The 17,425-nt window shown below is 53.0% G+C and overlaps 1 protein-coding gene across 4 annotated transcripts in view; it reads right to left on the bottom strand.

Moving 5' to 3' along the window:
* UBE2F (ubiquitin conjugating enzyme E2 F (putative)) overlaps positions 1-6,501 on the bottom strand; it is a 45,901-nt gene extending 39,400 nt beyond the window's left edge. Inside the window, exons 1-2 of one of the 4 annotated variants that reach the window (XM_081050677.1) lie at positions 6,385-6,501; positions 2,011-2,142 (exon numbers count right to left, since the gene is read on the bottom strand). In XM_081050677.1, coding sequence (XP_080906803.1) covers positions 2,011-2,128 — 118 coding nt within the window. In that variant the 5' untranslated portion in view covers positions 2,129-2,142; positions 6,385-6,501. Of the gene's footprint in view, positions 1-2,010; positions 2,143-4,423; positions 5,275-6,384 lie in introns of those variants that run through there. The other 3 variants (XM_081050680.1, XM_081050679.1, XM_081050678.1) reach the window with 3 other exon arrangements.
* Between the last annotated feature and the right edge of the window lie 10,924 nt (positions 6,502-17,425).

Genomic DNA, 17,425 nt, shown 5'->3' with positions numbered 1-17,425 from the left:
CTGGCCAGCGGCTGCAAGGCCGGCTACAGCATGTCCAGGAAGGACGGACTCCAGCCTTGTTGCCCTTCAGACCCGGCCCACTAGCCAAGGAAAAACCAGGAGCTTCCCTGGTGCAGCCTCAACAGGCCCTCACTGCTGGGGACAACTGTCCCTGCCAAGCTCCAGTCTCCCCATCCGTCAGCACCCCCTACAGCCATCTGCACCAGGCCAGACCCCACGCCACGTAAGGTCAAGCACAGCAACACACTTCATTGCCTTACGTTTCTGTGGCCTTCACTGCCCAGACCCTCCGCCAAAGAGGGCGGCTGGCCAGCAGATGGCCTCAGCTCAGTCCTTCCAGAGCCTGTGTGGGCAGCACAGACGCCCCCCTCACTCCACAGCCCTCACGGGGCAGGACACCTGGCCCTCGCGCCTGAGGGGCACAGTGCTGAAGGGCCCTGCTTACTCTGCAGCACCGGCTGTCACGGGCCTCCCTGAGGCCTGACCCCCGCCCGCTCCTGCTTCCTCCCTCCCGTCCACAGGTCTCGCCCCCAGCGTACTCCTTTACTATGCTGCCCTACACGCCCCGCTCCCGGGAACCCACCTACGGCACTAAGTCCCAGAGACACAGTCACACACTTTCTCCCACCTGCTGATGGTCAGGACGAAACTCTCACAGAGCCCACGTCAGCCCAGGGTGACAGTCCTGGCTGTGGCAACCTTGCTGAACTCGGACGCCCTACTTTTCTCCAAGACCCAAAAGGGGGGTTTCGTGTAAAAGGGACTGTCCTCCAGTGCCTCAGCGGCCACGGCTCCACTCCTCCAAGGACGACCACAACACGCCTCAAACCCCTTCCTGGGCTTGCCTGGCCCCCGGCTTCCTCTGCAGATGGAACCCCGAGCCAGCACCCAGGAAAGACTCAGGTCCTCAAGGGCCCAGCCAAGTGGGGTGCTGCAGCCATGCTCCATCCTGACCCCCAGGGGAAGCCTCCTGTGCTGTGACAAGCTCTGAATACAGCCTGTGCTGTGCCGGACAAAGCAGCTAACACCCACACGTGAAAACTGGTCCTTCCTCTATCACCCACCAGGCTGGTGAGCCAGAGTCGAGCCAAGGCCCAAGGGCAGCGGGAGAACGAGGAGGAGCGCGCTTGGGCGCCTCCCCGGAGCCCGATGCCTTCCTGTCCCCACGCCTTCCGAGGTCCAGCAAAGTGGGCGCATCACGCGCACCGCTCCCGGCCACCATGCCAGTTCCGGGACATCAGATGCCCGTCAGCCCACGGTGTCCAGCCAATAGAACACGAAAGCAGGCAGTTCTAACAAAGCACCTGACCTTCGCTTCCTAGCTCCTTACACTTAAGAAACGCAAACACGTCATGCGGTCCAGTGCTGCGGGTTATAAGCTCCTTCACGGCAGGAACTGTTTCTTCCTCGTCTCCACAGTCCTCACCCTAGGAAACTGCCTTTGCACCTACGAGGGGTAAATCTGTTCCATGAATGAATGCAAAGTGCCACACAAATGCGGGCGTGTTCACATACTCACATTCTAGAAACCCTCCTCCAAACACTAGGACACGGTTGTTAATCCTGTGAAGAGAAGGAATTTTGCACAGGGCCCTCTGCAGTCTTTGGAGTCAAATGGAGAAGGATCGGAAAGATCACCTAATCCCTCTTCCCCCTTTCCACCCGGACCTGACGCTGAGGAGACCAGAAGAAACGAAGCGCCGCCCTGCCCCACCGCCACGTAAGGGCAGCAGAGGCCAGTCGTAGGCCTGCTGGCTCGGCTCTGACCACCCCTACCGAGGAGGACATCCCAACGACAGAAGACACCCCAGTTCCCAACACCATCTTCTCCCCATCAGCATTCCCATAGCCCGTGCTCGGGACAAAGCCCTTCGCTGTAAGCAGTAAGTATTTCTATCTTAAAATGTTTCCAAACAGGTGTCTATTCAACAGGCTGCTGCCCACGTCCTGAAGGAGCCCGGCCACACTTCCTCTTGTCACAGGCTCTACGAGCGCCGTGGGAGCCATTACCTTTGACGAGAAGCCTGTCTCTCACAGACACCCTCCGCGTGGAGTCGGAAGCTGTGGCTGGCGTCCGGGACCCTTTGAGACCGTCGTCCCGCTTCAGTTTGCTTGCCAGCGTCAGCATTACTGCCACCTACCCTGCAAGACAGACCGGACGCAGTTAGGACAGTCTCTGGACAATAACTGGACACTGACAACGACAGACGGTAGTTTTCATTTATTTATTTATTTATTTAAATTAAATTTATTGGGGTGACAATTGTTAGTAAATTTACATAGATTTCAGGTGTACAATTCTGTATTACATCATCTATAAATCCCATTGTGTGTTCACCACCCAGAGTCAGTTCTCCTTCCATCACCATATATTTGATTCATTTATTTTTAATTTACAGAAAAACTTAGTATTATGAGGTACATTAACAAGACCGAATTCCTCCATAATGAATTGGGGTAATCTCTACACCACCCTCATAAGTCTAAAGTATAAATTAAAACTTTAAAAAGGGAGAGCCATGAATTTAACACTGACTGGGCGTCAGCCCTGGGTGCAGAGGTGATAAAGCCCCCGCGGAGCCTCGGCCAACAGGTTCCACGTGGGCCCTGCCAGCCACAGGGACCACGGGCCCGTGGGTGGCCCACAGGCCTGGCCCATCACAGACTGAGGGGAGTGTCCTCGTCTGCTGAGGAGAGAACAGTGCTTTCCTTCTTCCTTTAATAAAGGTGTAGCTAGAACCTTAATACGCATCTTTCCATTTGTTTTTTTTTTTTTTTTTTTTTTTCCATTTGTTTTTTATTTACAGCTGTAGGCAATATTGACATCCAGTTATATTAATGGCCCGAACTAGACTGTCTGCATTGGCTGCTGCCAACCGACCTGTGTGTCAGGGTCCCCCCCTGACACTTTACTGGGATGGACAATTAGGACCAAACGCAGGTGACACCCTGACTGCCTGGGAGAACGGGCTAAAGACAAGTCACCAATTTTACAGATATAATCGCCCTCTAGAATCCGCCTTCTGTTTCTCACAAGCTGCCATTCACCTGCCACTCCTCCCAGCTCTTGCTGGCTTTAGCATGGTTGGCGAGGGCCTCGGGAGCTTTGGATGGAGGACAAAAATTGGTCACCTGCCCAACAGTTCCATAATTTGCTTTGTTGTTGTAATATCATTTGCTTTCAAAACCATTTTGATCATTTTCAAAAGAAAATGATCTAAAACTTCCAGAGGGAGACTTGGCCAAATCATAGAAGTTTGTTTGAGGCCAAGATCTCGAAGGCCAACATATAAGGGTACCGCTCCCCATGGATGCCAACCACTTTTATCCACATCCCTTATACAGCCTCTCCTACGATCTTCGGTATCCCCCCAAAGACTGTCATTTTATGTTTTATTGCTTGTACCATGAAAATGACACATTAACATGACCTTCTGAACAGTACACAACTTCTGCACACACACACACACCCCTTCCCCAAGCCCTTTAAGAATCGCTGGTCTAAATTAGCTTCAAGACAGGTCAGCTACACATTAACATTCACCAGCTACGAGGATTTCAAGCCTGGGAAGGACTCGTATGCCCCACTCCCACTCGTTTACAGATGTGGACCTGGGACAAGGGGCCCGGGAACTGGCTTGTCTGAGGCCACTCAGCTGCCAGAGGCAGTCACCACAGAAACACTAGATTCCCTCGTGGAGATGCCTTGAGTGTGGTGCCAGTTTCAGGGGTAGGTATGTCCGTCAAGACGCCTAAGTCAGACACTTAAAACGTGCAGTTTGGTGTACTTCAATTGTACCTCAAGAAAGTTGACAGAATGTGAGAACCCAACCAACACTGGTGTTTTCATTCCCCCTCTACCACGCCAAATCCTCAGGTGGACCTACGTGGAAGCAGGGACCACAACCAAGCAGCTTCACCCCGGCTGGGAGCTCCTGGTTGTTTATGAAGTAACTCACAAAGGGGCGGGGCTGGGCCTGGAATGAGGAACACCTGTGGGGGCTCCACCCACGCTGCCACACACAGCTCTCCAGCTGAGCCCACCCCCAATGATGTTGTCGGGAACTGGATCACAAAGCAGTGTCTGCGCCCAGCCGCGTCCGCTGTCGCCAACCCAGCCTTGCACACCCCGTCAGGGTCACCGGATGACCGCCCACATATGCGTCCATTCCTCGGGGGTTGGCTGGAAGCACCGACACACCACACAAAGTCCACTTGGTTTTCATCCTCTAGCTGACCTTGGCAATGAAATATGGCAAAGAATAAAAGCACGGCATGTCTAAAGAGAGTTCAGCAGGCAGTACCCTAGGAAGGTCACAACGAAGAGACCCATGGAAAACTGAGGGCCCGGGCCCATGCCTGGTCCACACCCAGCTCCCAGGACCTGCACAGGAGCCGCTCAGAGGGTCCTGGCGAGACTCACTCTCTTGAAGAAAGGCTCACACCCAGACGCTTCTGTGCCACTGAAGCCGGAGGACTCCGCTTTGCTCTTTTATAGTCCCCACTAGCCCACAGTGAATTCTTCGTGGGCAGAGTGTGTCCCGGACTCAGTTCCACCAGTGAGGGTCCTGGCTTACGCTCTTCAACAAGGCTGTAGCCCTTGACACAACCTGCGGGGCCACTGATGAGCAAGGAATGAAAGAAAATAGCACCGGTGTTTTGTTTTCCATAGAAGGTGACACAAAACGGACTGTCCCAGCATTCTGAGAAGTATGGGTATATAATGACCAGCTATTTCTCCATCATCTGTGTCAGTACCACATCCTTTATCCCACTTCAGGGATAAAAGGCCTAATTTGGGGATGTAGCCAGAGCTGTTAAATTAACTCTACAGAAAGAGATTTGAATACAAATAATTACTCAAACTGCCAAGAGGTTTGCTGCACAGATGCAGTTGCTTCAGAACTCCTCCTTCAGTACGCTTCCCCCGGGGAAGACCTTCCCCTTCATTGCAGACACTGTGACTAAAGCACCATTCTCGGGAACAGATCAGTTACGGGAACAGCTCGCTGAGTCTCAGTTCCGGCCCTGATCGGCCCATTTACGTCCCTCCTCTGGGTGCAGCTTGCTTTCAGACAGTTCAAAGATGATTCTTAGGTACTATTTACTAGCTTCATCATCAGGTAATATTTACTCGGCACACCGGCCGCAGTGGCAAAATCAGGCCATGTCACCTGTACAGGGACGCGGGAGCCAGTCAGCTCAGGGGGTGGGGAGGCCCGGGAAATCCCTGTTTACAATTCCTCCCGCTGTGAAAAAGTCCCAAACTAAGTGTAAAAGAGGGAACTGCAGGTCACCAGTGGACAACCCAGTTGTCCCGCCAGAGGCCCAGATCCGAACATAAACAAAACCTCGCCCTCCTCCCGCAGAGAAGCCCGCCAGGGCCCAGAACCTCCCGTGGGCACAGGAGTCACGCCGGTGGGCTGACCGACCTTTGGAGCCCAACCCCTTTACTGTCTGCCCTACACCTGCCCCCTCCGGCACAGCCCACGACCCGAGTGGCAGGCACGCGTAGGTGGGGTACTGCCTGTGAACGCCCTCCTAGGTGCACCCTGCCCCTCCCCACCCCCGCACCCAGCCAGGAGCCCTGGGCACAAGGCAGGCAGCCTCCGCCCCGCCACTCGCCACTCGACCACACTGCTCGTTTCTGGAAGCTTCCGCCCAACGCGACACCCAGGCCTGGAATGCCCTCCTTCCGTCACCGCCGAATCCCATTCCTTCCACGAGAGAACAGGTCGCGATGTGGCGTCTGCTCCTCCAAGAAGCCTCCTTGGACCCACGCGGCCGCGGCCCGGCGCGGAGCGGCGCAGAGCGAGGGCCCCACGCCCTGCGGTGACGCCGAGGACAGCGGGCGGCCGACGGGGGCCACGCCCCAGCCGCCCGCGGCCGCAGCTCCGGAACCCGGTCCTCCCCAGACGTCCTCCCCTCCCGGCCGGGCTCAGCTCCCGCGTCCCCGCGCCCCGCGTCCACGGCCGTCGGGAGGCGGCCCGCGGCGTCCGAGCCCCGCTCCCCCGGCCCCCGGGCTGGTGACCTTGGGCCGCGCGCGGGCCTCCGTCCCCCCGCGCACGACGCGGCCGGCGGCACGTCCGCGACGGCGGGCGCGAGCGAGGCCGTGAGTGCGCCCCGCACACGTCGCGCTCGGTGCGGGCGGCCCCTGGAGCGCCCGGCCCCGGCGCGGCCCTTTCCGTTCTCGCCGCCCGGCCCCGCGCCCCGCGGTCCGCGTCCTGCGCGCCCGCCCGGCGCCGGCCGTGAGGAGCGGCGCGGCCTCAACAGCCCCGGCGCCGCCCGCCCTGCGGCCCACCCGGTGCACCCGCGCCGCGGGAGCCGAGCCGCCGGGAGGCCCGCGCCCGCCCCTCGCCAGCCGCGGGGCCGCGCGCTCCTCACCTGGGCACCCGACACAGGCGAGGCGGGCCCGGCGCCCAACACCACGCCCGGCCGGCCGGCGGCGGCGAGACGCGGGCCCACACAGCCGCACCGGCTCCGGGCGGCGGGACCGGAAGTGGAGGGGCGGGGACTCGGCCGCGGCCGCGCAGGCAGCGGGCACTTTAAAAAAAAAATTCAAAACCCTGAGGAACTTTATTTGGAGCAGGATGAGCGAACAGCGGTGTGCGCCGAGCGGGGCTGGGCCTCGCTCATTGGCAGAAGTCTCGGTCGGGGGCGGGGGCGAGTCCCGCGGCCCCGGCTGATTGGCGCGCGGCTGCCAGGGGCGGGGCCGCCCGGGCCGTTCCGGAGCCTGCGCAGCCCAGCGCCTCCCCGCTCTCCGCCGCGTTCCCGCCTCCGTTCATTTGGTTGCGTGCGGGCTGGGGGCCTGCGGCGCCCTGGAGCCCCGCGCCCGCCGCACTGACCGCCTGCGTGGACGTCCCCGCCGTGTGCCCAGCACAGCGCCCAGGACGCAGAGGACCCGGCCGACGCCACAGCCTGCAGTGTCGGGGGTGAGGGGGCGGGACAGTCAAGTGCAAACAGCCCTCCACCCTCGGGGTGAAGCTGGGGCTGCAAAGGAGTGGTGGGCCCTTTCCGGTTCCTGTCCGAATGCTTTATATCACGTCTCTCATCCTACAGTTTTGTAAAGTGCATTAAACATTTGTTTCAAGTTGTTGTGCTTGTGGCTTGTTGAGGACAAATTGTTCTCACGTGCGTTTGGGCCCCTGCGTGACAGGCACGTCGCGGGTGGCAGGCGAGCATCCTGGAGGAGTGGGCCCTCTGGACCCGGAAGAAAGAGCCGAGCGGTTCGAACTTTATTTCCAGAAGCCCCATCGAAAGGTTTTAATCAGTAGGGAGACAAGGTCGTTTCCTTTCTAAAAGAGGCTTCCGGCTCTGAGCGAGCTGCTGGGAGGGCAGCCCCGCGGAGTGGAGACCAGCGTCACGGACGCCCGTGAATAACATCGCCGCGGATTTCCTCCCGTTAGGAACCGTTCCCTCTGCACCCAGCTAACTCCTGTCTCCCTAAGCGTGGAGGAGCGGTCCGGTCAGCTCCCCGCGCCTCTCTGCCTTTCCTGCAGCTGCGCAGCTGGGATTCTACCCGCTCCGGCCAGGCGCCCCGCGTTTGCAGCGCCTGCATGAATATCGCACAGAAGAGAAGCAGCCCTAGCAAGTCAATGCCCCACATATACAGGAGGCATTGCCTGGGCATGGCTGTTGGTGGCTGCAGGGCCAGCCTGGGATCTGCGCGTTCAGGAGGCCTCACTCGGGGGCGACGTGAGTGCTATCAGCCCAGCGCTCCTCGCGGCACATTCACAAGGATTCAGGATGCTAAACTCACTCTTCTGTGAGGCACTGCTGCCTGTGTTTTATATTTTGTGTAGGACGCATAGTTTTAATTGTTCTAGGTATCTGACATTGTCCGCTTTGGTGAGTGCTGGGGGCAAAATGCCACGAAACACTGTTTTCCATTTTTAAAAAGCCCGGGGTGAAAATATCTATCCATTAGCGTGTATGTGAACATTGGGTGAACAAGACAAGACCGTGAACAGAAGCGGCAAACAGCTCCTGTTCTGAGCAGCTGGAACAGTCCAGGATGGAGGTTGTGCTCTGCACCTGAGACTGCAACCTCAGGACCACACTGGGCTCTCCCGAGGCAGGCACTTGGCACGTCAAGGCAGTGCCACCTCCAGGTAGAACCTCTGCCCCTGCAGCCACAGCTCTCCCTGGAGACTGGGGTGAAGAACCACCATTCCGGTGACTCCTTGCCAAACCCTCATGATTAAAGTCCCATGCCGGGACTCTGGGGACAGCAGTGCTATTTGTGAAGAGGCGCCACCATACAGAGAGGACTTGGACCACTGCTTGCTCTGCTGGCATTAGGTGACCCCACACAACCCCGTGGGAGGGAAGTAAAAGTCTAAAGGCCTTTGGGTCTTTGACCCCGTAATTTCATTTACGGGTTGGCCTGAGGAAGTAATCTAAAAGTGGAGGAGGCTGTGGCACAAAAATACCCATCGTGTTACAGAACTTGGAAGCAATCTTGTGCTCAGTATTCGGGGAATGGTGAACTAAATTACCACCGCTCATTTACTTACAGGAAGATTACCCAGCCAATAAGCTTGATCATTATGCAGATTATGTAAAACCACAAACATACTATTTAGGTTAAGTGAAACAAGCAACATTTAAATTGTATAAATTCAATGATTACAATTCTGAAAAAGACCAATATATGGGCAGAGACAAGAGGGAAATGAACAAAAATTAATAATTTTTGTGTCTGGTAGGATTATGAGTGAATTTTCCTCTTTTTTAAAAAAACTATCATTTATTTTCTTTATATTATCTTCATAACAATGCAATACAAAGGTCTTTTTTAAACATGATTGATCCTTAACTTGGAACACAAGTCTGTGTCAAATAAGTTTTTAATGCTGTTACTCGCTAGAGAAATAAATATACAGAAGCTTAAGGCTTCCCTGGACAGATCACTTAAAAAACTGGTAATCCAAATCATGTTTAGAAAGCCTTTCTAAATTCCAAGAAGACAAAGTTGTTTTGAAATAAATGGTGACGATTATATTTTAGGTCACATCCACATGGCAGTAGAGCTCCCCCCCCCCCCACATTCAGATCCATTTGCTGAAGTTCTGAACATACATTTTCTATGGGAAAATACAATCTGCCTCATGGCAGTCTCCGACACATACCTCAGGGAAAAGCAAACACTACCCACATCTGAGGCCTGAAAAATGGCCGTTGGGAGCACTGGCACCGGTTATGATGGAGAGGCCACGTGTGGTAGGGCAAATAAAGATTCAAAGATACCTACACTCACCATTCTTACTCAATATTCTAGAAATTCTGGCTAACACAGTAAGGCACACACCGGAAATAGAAGACGATTATTAGAAAGGACAAGGCAATAAGACTATTATATAATGAAACAATGTGACCCACTCCATAGAATATCCAAGAGGCAACTAAAAAACTAAAAGGGAATCAGAAAGATGAACAGTAACTCAACTAAAAAAAAAAAAATCAATAAGTATATTTTCCATATCAACAGCAACAGATTAGAAGTGATCAGGAAACCCATTTTACAATAGGGGGTGGGAAAGAATGATAAGTGAAATAGTTAAATAACCTTACTGGCAAATAGGCGTGATCCGCATTGTGAGAATTAATAAAGGAAACCAACTACAATTGGAGTTGGAGAGGCCTGTACAGGCAGCTGTCACACCTTACCACCTCATCCATTACCCCAAACATGAAAAGACCAGACTTTGGCATCTCCAACAGGAAGGTGTATTTTGCACTTTACTACCCCTGGAGGAAGAAGGAAGATTTTCTTCTGGACCAGCAACAAGCCCAGCCAATGGAAAAACCGCAGCTCAGCCAATGAGAACCCTTCATCACCCTGAACTCTTTCTCCAAGGAACTTTGATGTTTCTTTTGCTAATGACTTCCTTGCCCTAGGCTCCTTTATGTAGAAGTCTTCCATTTTGTATAATTCCTGGGAGTATCTCTCTGTTTGCTAGATGAGGTGCTGCCCGATTTATAAGTCACTTAACACAGCCTATTAGACCTTTAAATTTACTGAGTTGAATTTTGTTTTTTTAGCAGGATAAAGAAAATTACAAACTTTATGTCTGTCAAAATGTGCATGGCAGGGCGGCCGGATGACTCAGTCAGTTAGAGCGCAAGCTCTTAACAACAAGGTTGCCAGTTCGATTCCCACATGGACCAGTGTCATGCGAGGGACTCTGCTCGCTGCGCCATTTGTCATGCAAGAGACCCTGTTGGCTGTGCCGTTTTTCCTGTGGGGTCTCAGCTCCTGCTCCCCACATAAGAACGCAGGATATGGCTAGGCCAAAAAGGAACACCCACGGAACCATAGATAGGGGAGTCATACCACTATAGTCTCACTGGAGCAGGAGCCACACGCCCCGCAACCTGCTGTCCGCTTCTCTGCCTGCCAACCAACTGACCAACCAACGCAGCCACGGCAGTTATATCAGTGGCTAATTGGTTAACTGGTTACAGCTGACGGCCAACCAGTCACAGCTGACGGCCATCTACTACTCGAGCTAGCACCTTTCCTATGAGGCCGAGAGCCTGGAAACTGCTCTCTGGGACTGTCCCCACAGCCAGTGAGCCGCTCCCTCCACAACTAGATTGAAGACAATGAGCGGCCACCGAGCTGCGAGCTGCGGAGGGGCGGCTGGATGACTTAGTTGGTTAGAGTGGGTTAGAGCGCGAACTCTTAACAACAAGGTTGCGGGTTCAATTCCCGTATGGGATGCTGGGCTGCGCCCTCTGCAACCAAAGACTGAAAACAGTGGCTGGACTTGGAGCTGGGCTGCGCCCTCCACAATTAGATTGAAGGAAAACAACTTGGACCTGATGGGCCTGGGTGAAACACACTGTTTCCCAATATTCCCCAATAAAATGTATAAGAAAAAAGAAAAGAAAAAATGTGGAAGTGTTAAAAATGAGTGTAATTATTTTTTTTAAAAGTACATAGCAGATGTGCTTGGAGCCCACATCACATGAAGGAACCTAGAGCTAGCAGGGGAAAGCGGGGCCTGAGCCCCAGGACGTCCCCTGGCTAGCCTCTAGAGGATGGCTCAGAGGCCATGGGCTGTCAGGTGGGGAACAGGCAAACATCACCCTATCACTGAACTGTTGTTTTCAGCAGCAACAGCCTGGAAGCCACTTAAGTCTCCGCCCTGTCACCCACAGGGCCCCGGGGGAGGGGGAGAAATAAAGGATGGGCCTCAGGGAGTGAGTCTGGGCAGCTGTGCCCCAAAATGAGCAAACATACACCTCTTGGCATGAAAAAGTGCTCTTGACCTTAAAAATAAGTTATTTTACCAGCAAAAGTGGTTTACTCAGGAACAGCAAAGAATTGCAATTCAGGACAAGGAAGCTATAGCAAAAGCTGTAAGTCCAACAAACCAAAGAGAGGAACATTATTTTATGGAGAAAAAAGAGCAAGTTGGGAGGGGTTGTTTTGAACAAAAGTCCATTGTAGAAAAACCATAGTTCAGGAAGGTGACAGTTTCTCCTTGGCTGAGTTGCTGGGGTAACTCGTAGGAGTTGCAACATGTTTTCCTGTCGGGGCCTGTCATGGATGATTCTTTCCTGTTGACAATTCCGTTGGGGTCTGTAATTGACATTCTTACTGTAACTACACCGAGTGGTAGGTCCTGTGTGAGAGCTCCCCCTTCTGGCCGCCTGGCTCCATTTTAGGCAGGTTTCCCTTTCCCAACTAATTTTCACAGTGCCCACCACATATCATAAAATAGAAAAATGAGTGGCAGTGGTAGGAATAGTATAATGTCCCTTGTGTAAAAACAGTCTGTTCAGATATTCATACATTTTCAAACTATTAGAAAATATTTACAGGCATATTTACAAACGCCTGGATTTACCCATCCTTTTCATTTTAGCCATTCTGATAGGTGTACAGAGCTGTGACATCGTGGTTTCTACTTGCCTTTCCCTGATGACTATGGTTCTCCTGATAATGAGCCACGGCTCCGGGGGCCAAGTGCCTCAGAGAGCGTCAAGTTCTTTTCCATTTCTGGGTCCTCTGCGGGAAGCCTCCCTTTTTCCTCAAAAATGGGAGAGCAATCAAATGGACGGAGGCCTGGGAGGGGGTGGGCCTGTGGACCAAAGGCTGAGCACAGGGCCAAGGTCACTGGAAGGAAATCTGCTGGGGGAGGCCACGGTGAGGGTGGGTGCTGTCAGCTGGCAGCCATCTCTGCTTCCAGGTCAAAGGTGACCACGCAGAAGCTAGATAAGGACGGGATCCCATCTGAACCAAGTTAAAATGGAAATGTTCCTTGGGGCAACGGAGGGCCTGGTTCTGTGTGCTTTCTTACCAAGCCTGTTTACATTTGGCATCACGTGTGTCAAAGAAAAAGTTAAGGGTGGCACAACGCACATCAGGCTCTCTTAGCCCACGAAAACCGAAGGTGTTCCCCATTTGTTCTCCTCACTGACAAATGTCTGCTGTAGGAACAGGTTCCCGTGGCCACCTTTACGGGGGTGGGAGATGTGTGTCAGAGTGAACGCAAGCACTGCAAAACCGGAGGGGGCCGCACACGGGCCCACAGGCGTGATTTGCACTCACAACTGGGTGTCAGTGGCCCATAGGTGAGAGCGGGGCTCTGTGTCGGGAGGAGCTTGCCGTCCCGGCTCAGCCTTCCCTTGACAAGGGTCTAAGCATTTCCGAGACACAGGTCTTCATCTTTGTGTTTGTAAGTTGGGGATTTTCATAGTACCTGCTTAGAGGACTGTTGGGAGAAGCAAATGGGGTGAAATATGTGAGATATGGTAAGTGCTCAATTAATACATGGCATTGTCATTATAAATTATGAGAAATCACCATGACACTAGATTCTAAAGTTCTGCACCTTCTGTGTTTATTATTAACTGGAAAACATCCTTGGGCTGTGCCAAAGACAGCTGGGAATTAATTTAACACTTTGAGGTTTTTGCATAATATGTAATGGTGACATTGCAACTGAGATGTATTGTAGGGGGTGGACTGTCACCCTTGTGACAACTGTGATACTCATTGCTCTGGAAGGATCAGGGTTCTCATTTGAGACTCCAACTGACTTTGATGCTTTGCTTCCAGAGACCCACCCAGCAACGTGAGAAAATAAACAAACTCCAGAAGCTGTGAGTCTTGAACTGCCTTAGGTGAAAACAGTCAAAAGTTCCAGAGAAAATATTTCCAGCTTGCTGGATGTGTTTGAGGACTAGAAAAGTTGGGCAATGGCTGGGAGAAAGGATGTAGTGTAAACTCAGCTGCAGAGACATATGGTTCGTTGGTGGAACTGGCATCAGACCAGATATTAACCCTCAGTGAGGTATCGCTCCGAAGAAGCCTGTCATCCACAGGTGTGATTTGGGGCTGCCTCAGACCAGTGTGCGAGTGTGCACTGCACAACTCAGGGCCACCACTGACATCACACATCATGGCAAAACTTTGGCTAGGGTGCAGCCTTTGGGCAGCCCTGGGAATCGGAGAGCCTGCCAGGGCACAACCCTGAAGGCTTTCCTGATCCTGGCAGTGTGGCACCCCACAATTCTTCCCCAAGGGCCCTGCCAGAGGCAGATCCAAAATCTGTAGCAGACAGACCCTAGGATGGCCCCCAAGTTCACATCTTGTAATACACAGTCCCCTCCCCTTGCACATGGGTAGGACCTATAACTTCACCACAGAATATGGCGAAGTGATGGCTGTCACTCCTGCGACTAGATGACAATATGTATGGGCAGAGCTCCGTCCTACTCCGTAGCACTCTAGAGGCTCTCCTTGCTGGCCTGAAGTAAGGAGCCATGCTGTGTATGTTCACCTAGCAAGGGCTGCAGGGGCCTCCTGCCGACCACCATTGATACGCGGCGCCCTCATCACTCAGCGGAAACATGAATTCCACCAGCACCCCAATGAGCTGGGAGGCTGTCCTCCCGCTGGGCCTCCAGGTGAGACAGCAGCCTGGCCGACGCCTGGATTACAGCCTTGTGAGGCCCTGCGGTCTCAGAGGGCCCAGTGTGGCCTGCCTGGACTTCTGACCAGATAAGAAATGTGTGTTGCTTTAAACGGCTGACTTTGGGGTACTTTGTTATACAGCAACAGATAACTAATACAGAGGGAGCATTGTTCAGTTGGAAGGGGGAAACGGGCCTGTCTTCCGGTGATGAACAGGCCATTTTGTGTTCAGTTACGTGTCTATTTGGGGTGATGTGGGGGTGCTTATGGGATTATGGCAAAGTCCCTACAGGCCACCCTGGGACTCTGACTGGAAGCTAGCTGGCGAAAGGCTGTTTGCGTGGAACGTTCTGGTACAACTATTGTGGAAGGGGTTGTTATCATTTTAACTTTTGGACCCAGTTTGGTTAGGTTACATATTACAAACTATACTGTTTCCCCGAAAATAAGCCCTAACCGTAAAATAAGCCCTACCATGATTTTTCAGGATGACATCCCCTGAACATAAGCCCTAATGCATCATTGTTTTTCACCCTCCCCCCCGCCCGTCCCCCCCCCCCCCCCCCCCCCGCCAGGACCCGTCACTGTCCTGGAGCCGTGTCACTGCCTGTGCTTAGAACAAAGAATCCCACAAACACCGATTGGCGTCTCGGCAGCCCTGGGGACACCTGCCCAGCACACTGCCTAGCCCAGGATTGAGGATCATGTGTGATCAGCCACTTCATCAGCTCTGGCAGCATCTCTCTAAAACCGTTCTTATTTAAATCACCCTCGTTCCAACGGCTTCCACAGTCATTTTTGCATCGTATATGAATTGCAGTGTCAGATGTTTTCATTTGACAATCTACGGGGACACTGACACAAAGACTGGTGGCAGAGGGGCGGCCACTGTTTTTCTTTTTAAATAAATGTTTTTCCGCAGAGAGAGTGTGGAGCGCTCCCATGTACCCCACCTTAACCCCGTCGTTAAGATCTTAGGTTGGATCTTACTTTGGAGTGACACTTTGCTGCAATCAAATGTGGACGGACGTGATTTGCGCCAATATGGACACACATCATTCCTAATCAACGTCTGTACTTTATTCATGTCCTTCGTTTTCACCTAATGTCCTTTTATATGCAGGATCCCATCCAGGACACCACATGACGTTTAGTTGTCACGTTTCCTTAGGCTCTTGGCTGGGACAGCTGTTCAGACTTTGCTTGTTTTTGATGACCTGGCAGTTTTCAGGACTCGTGGTGCAGGCTGTAGCCTGTCCCTCAGGTTCTCAAGTTGAATTTGTTTGATGTTTTTCTCATGATTAGAAAGAGGTTGCAGTTTCTGGGGAGGAAGACCCCAGAGGGGAAGCGCCATTCATTCTTACCACATCATCTTAAGGATACATATTGTCAACATGATTGGCTGAGCTGGGGTCTGCCAGGTTTCTCTATTGTAAAGTGATTTTTATTTTACTATTGGTTGTCTTTTTTTTCCAATTAAAAAAATTGAGATATAATTCATTTAACGGAAATTTGCCATTTTAAAGTATCCAGTCCCATTGTTTTTAGTCCGTTGCCCATTTTGTGCAGCCATCGCAACTAATTCTGAAACACTTCCATTACCACCCCAAAAAAACCAGACCTGTTAGCAGCCGCTCCCCATACTCCTTCCCGCCAGTTTGGAGACAATATGCCAACATGTATGTTCAAAGTTCCCTGAACGGTGAGAATTAGGGCTTCTTATTTGTTTATTTTCTGTTGTTTACCTGTATTTTCTACACTGTAGTTACTTTTACAATAAAGTTCTTTTTAAATGGCACTTGGCATGACAATAAGAAATAGAGGGAAGGACTGGCGGATGAAGATGTAGTTCTCGGAGGGATGAATTACTATGTACTAACGTAGCGACTGCTTCTGAGAACCTCCCACGTGCCCGGCACAGTTTTAAGCACTAGAAAGCGATCTGGCTATTCTGCGCTGTGCCCTCGTACGCCAGCGTGGCAGTTCCCTTGCGACTGGCTGAGCTGCACCGAACTCTTCTTTCCAGATCCGCCTGCCCTCCAGCAGGCCAAGCTGGGACCCAGCTGGTGGCAGCCAGGTGTCCTCCAGGCCCACGAGGGGGCAGAAGCAGCCCAGGCACTGGGAGCAGCCTGGGTGGGTGCTCACCCCACCTGTCTCCTCATTCATAAAATCATTTCCAGTTGTGAGTGACCTTGGATTGGGGGCAGGACTTGACATCTTGGAAGCAGTTATATTTTAAAAACCACAAGGAAGGGAACTATAAACTATGGAAGTCCTCCTTCCAAACCCATCAGCAGGAATTCGCTGTGCTATTGGTATCAGTTTTGGAATTTTGTTTTATTTTTGCAAATTGGGGGGTTGGGAAGAAAGAAGTTGGGAAGAAAGAAGGGCGATGGAAGGGCAGTTCCCGTTAGCAGCCTTGGGTTGGTTGGGATGAGGGGCTGCGGGCCTATTAGGTTTCGGGAGCTGAGCGAGACAGCAAAGTACAATGGGGGGCTGTGTGAGGGCCCGGGGGTCTGTGGTGACTGACGGCCTGTTACACCTGGGCGTTGCACAGGGTACTGAGTCTTACTCCTGGTACACATGCAAATTCCTCCCTCAGGAGTGTCACCTCTTTTCCCACAGTTTAAACACAGCTTGTCCTGGTTGGGGGGCCGGTCTCTCAGCTTCCTGGCCACACAGGAGGCCAAGAGGTAGGAGTAAGGCTTACAAACGTGGCATGAGCCGTTCAAACCCCACTCGCCTCTCCGTCAGCTCTGGGCAAGGTGCAGTGGAGGAATCAGGAGACCTCCCCCGTTCCTTCTCCCAGGCAAGACTAGAGCTTTCTTTGAACCTGACCAGCTAAGGAGCACCAGAGTGCCTTATGGGACTGCAGTGGCCTGAACGGGGCTCCCCAAGTCAGGTTCCATCCCGTGGTTTCCCGAAGGGATCAGTCGTGAGGCCGCTGTGTTGGGGTACCACCTGGCGGGAGAGGTGGCCCAGGAGGGCTTGGGCTGGAAGGGGCAGGAGTCTTGCAGAGGGAAGCCCTCTTGGCTGCAAACACCCCATTGTGACTTGCCACACACAGTGAGGGGTAACCGCCTCCCCCGCTGCGAACCCAGCTCCTGACTCTTCTCCACTTTCTTGGACCAAGTGAGGCAGCTCAGGTGAGTGAGAAAACTGGGGGTCTGGAGGTAGGAGGGGTGCCAGCACCCACCTCAGCGACACTGGGCATGTGTTGTTGCTTCTCTGTGTCTCAGTCTTACCTGCAAAATGGACATAACCTCCCAGCTGACGAAGGCTAGGAGAACAGGGGTGAGTCCCATGAGCACCCCTCAGTAGGCTCCGTACCTTTTGCTCCTTCCTTGGTTCCTCCTAGGCTGGCCCGCTGCAGGTGGCTGGCGCCCCTGACCGGGTGTGCCCTCAGAAGCAGACCCAGGCTACCCTCCCTCACCCCCCTTTCCCACTGCGCATGGCGGGCTGATTCTGCAGGCATCTCTCTCTAAGACTCTCTAA

This window comes from Rhinolophus hipposideros (assembly GCF_964194185.1).
Source record: "Rhinolophus hipposideros genome assembly, chromosome: 6".
Classification (NCBI taxonomy): Eukaryota; Metazoa; Chordata; class Mammalia; order Chiroptera; family Rhinolophidae; genus Rhinolophus; species Rhinolophus hipposideros.
Note: the sequence above shows the minus strand (reverse complement) of the source record. Positions and strands in the feature narration are given on the sequence as shown.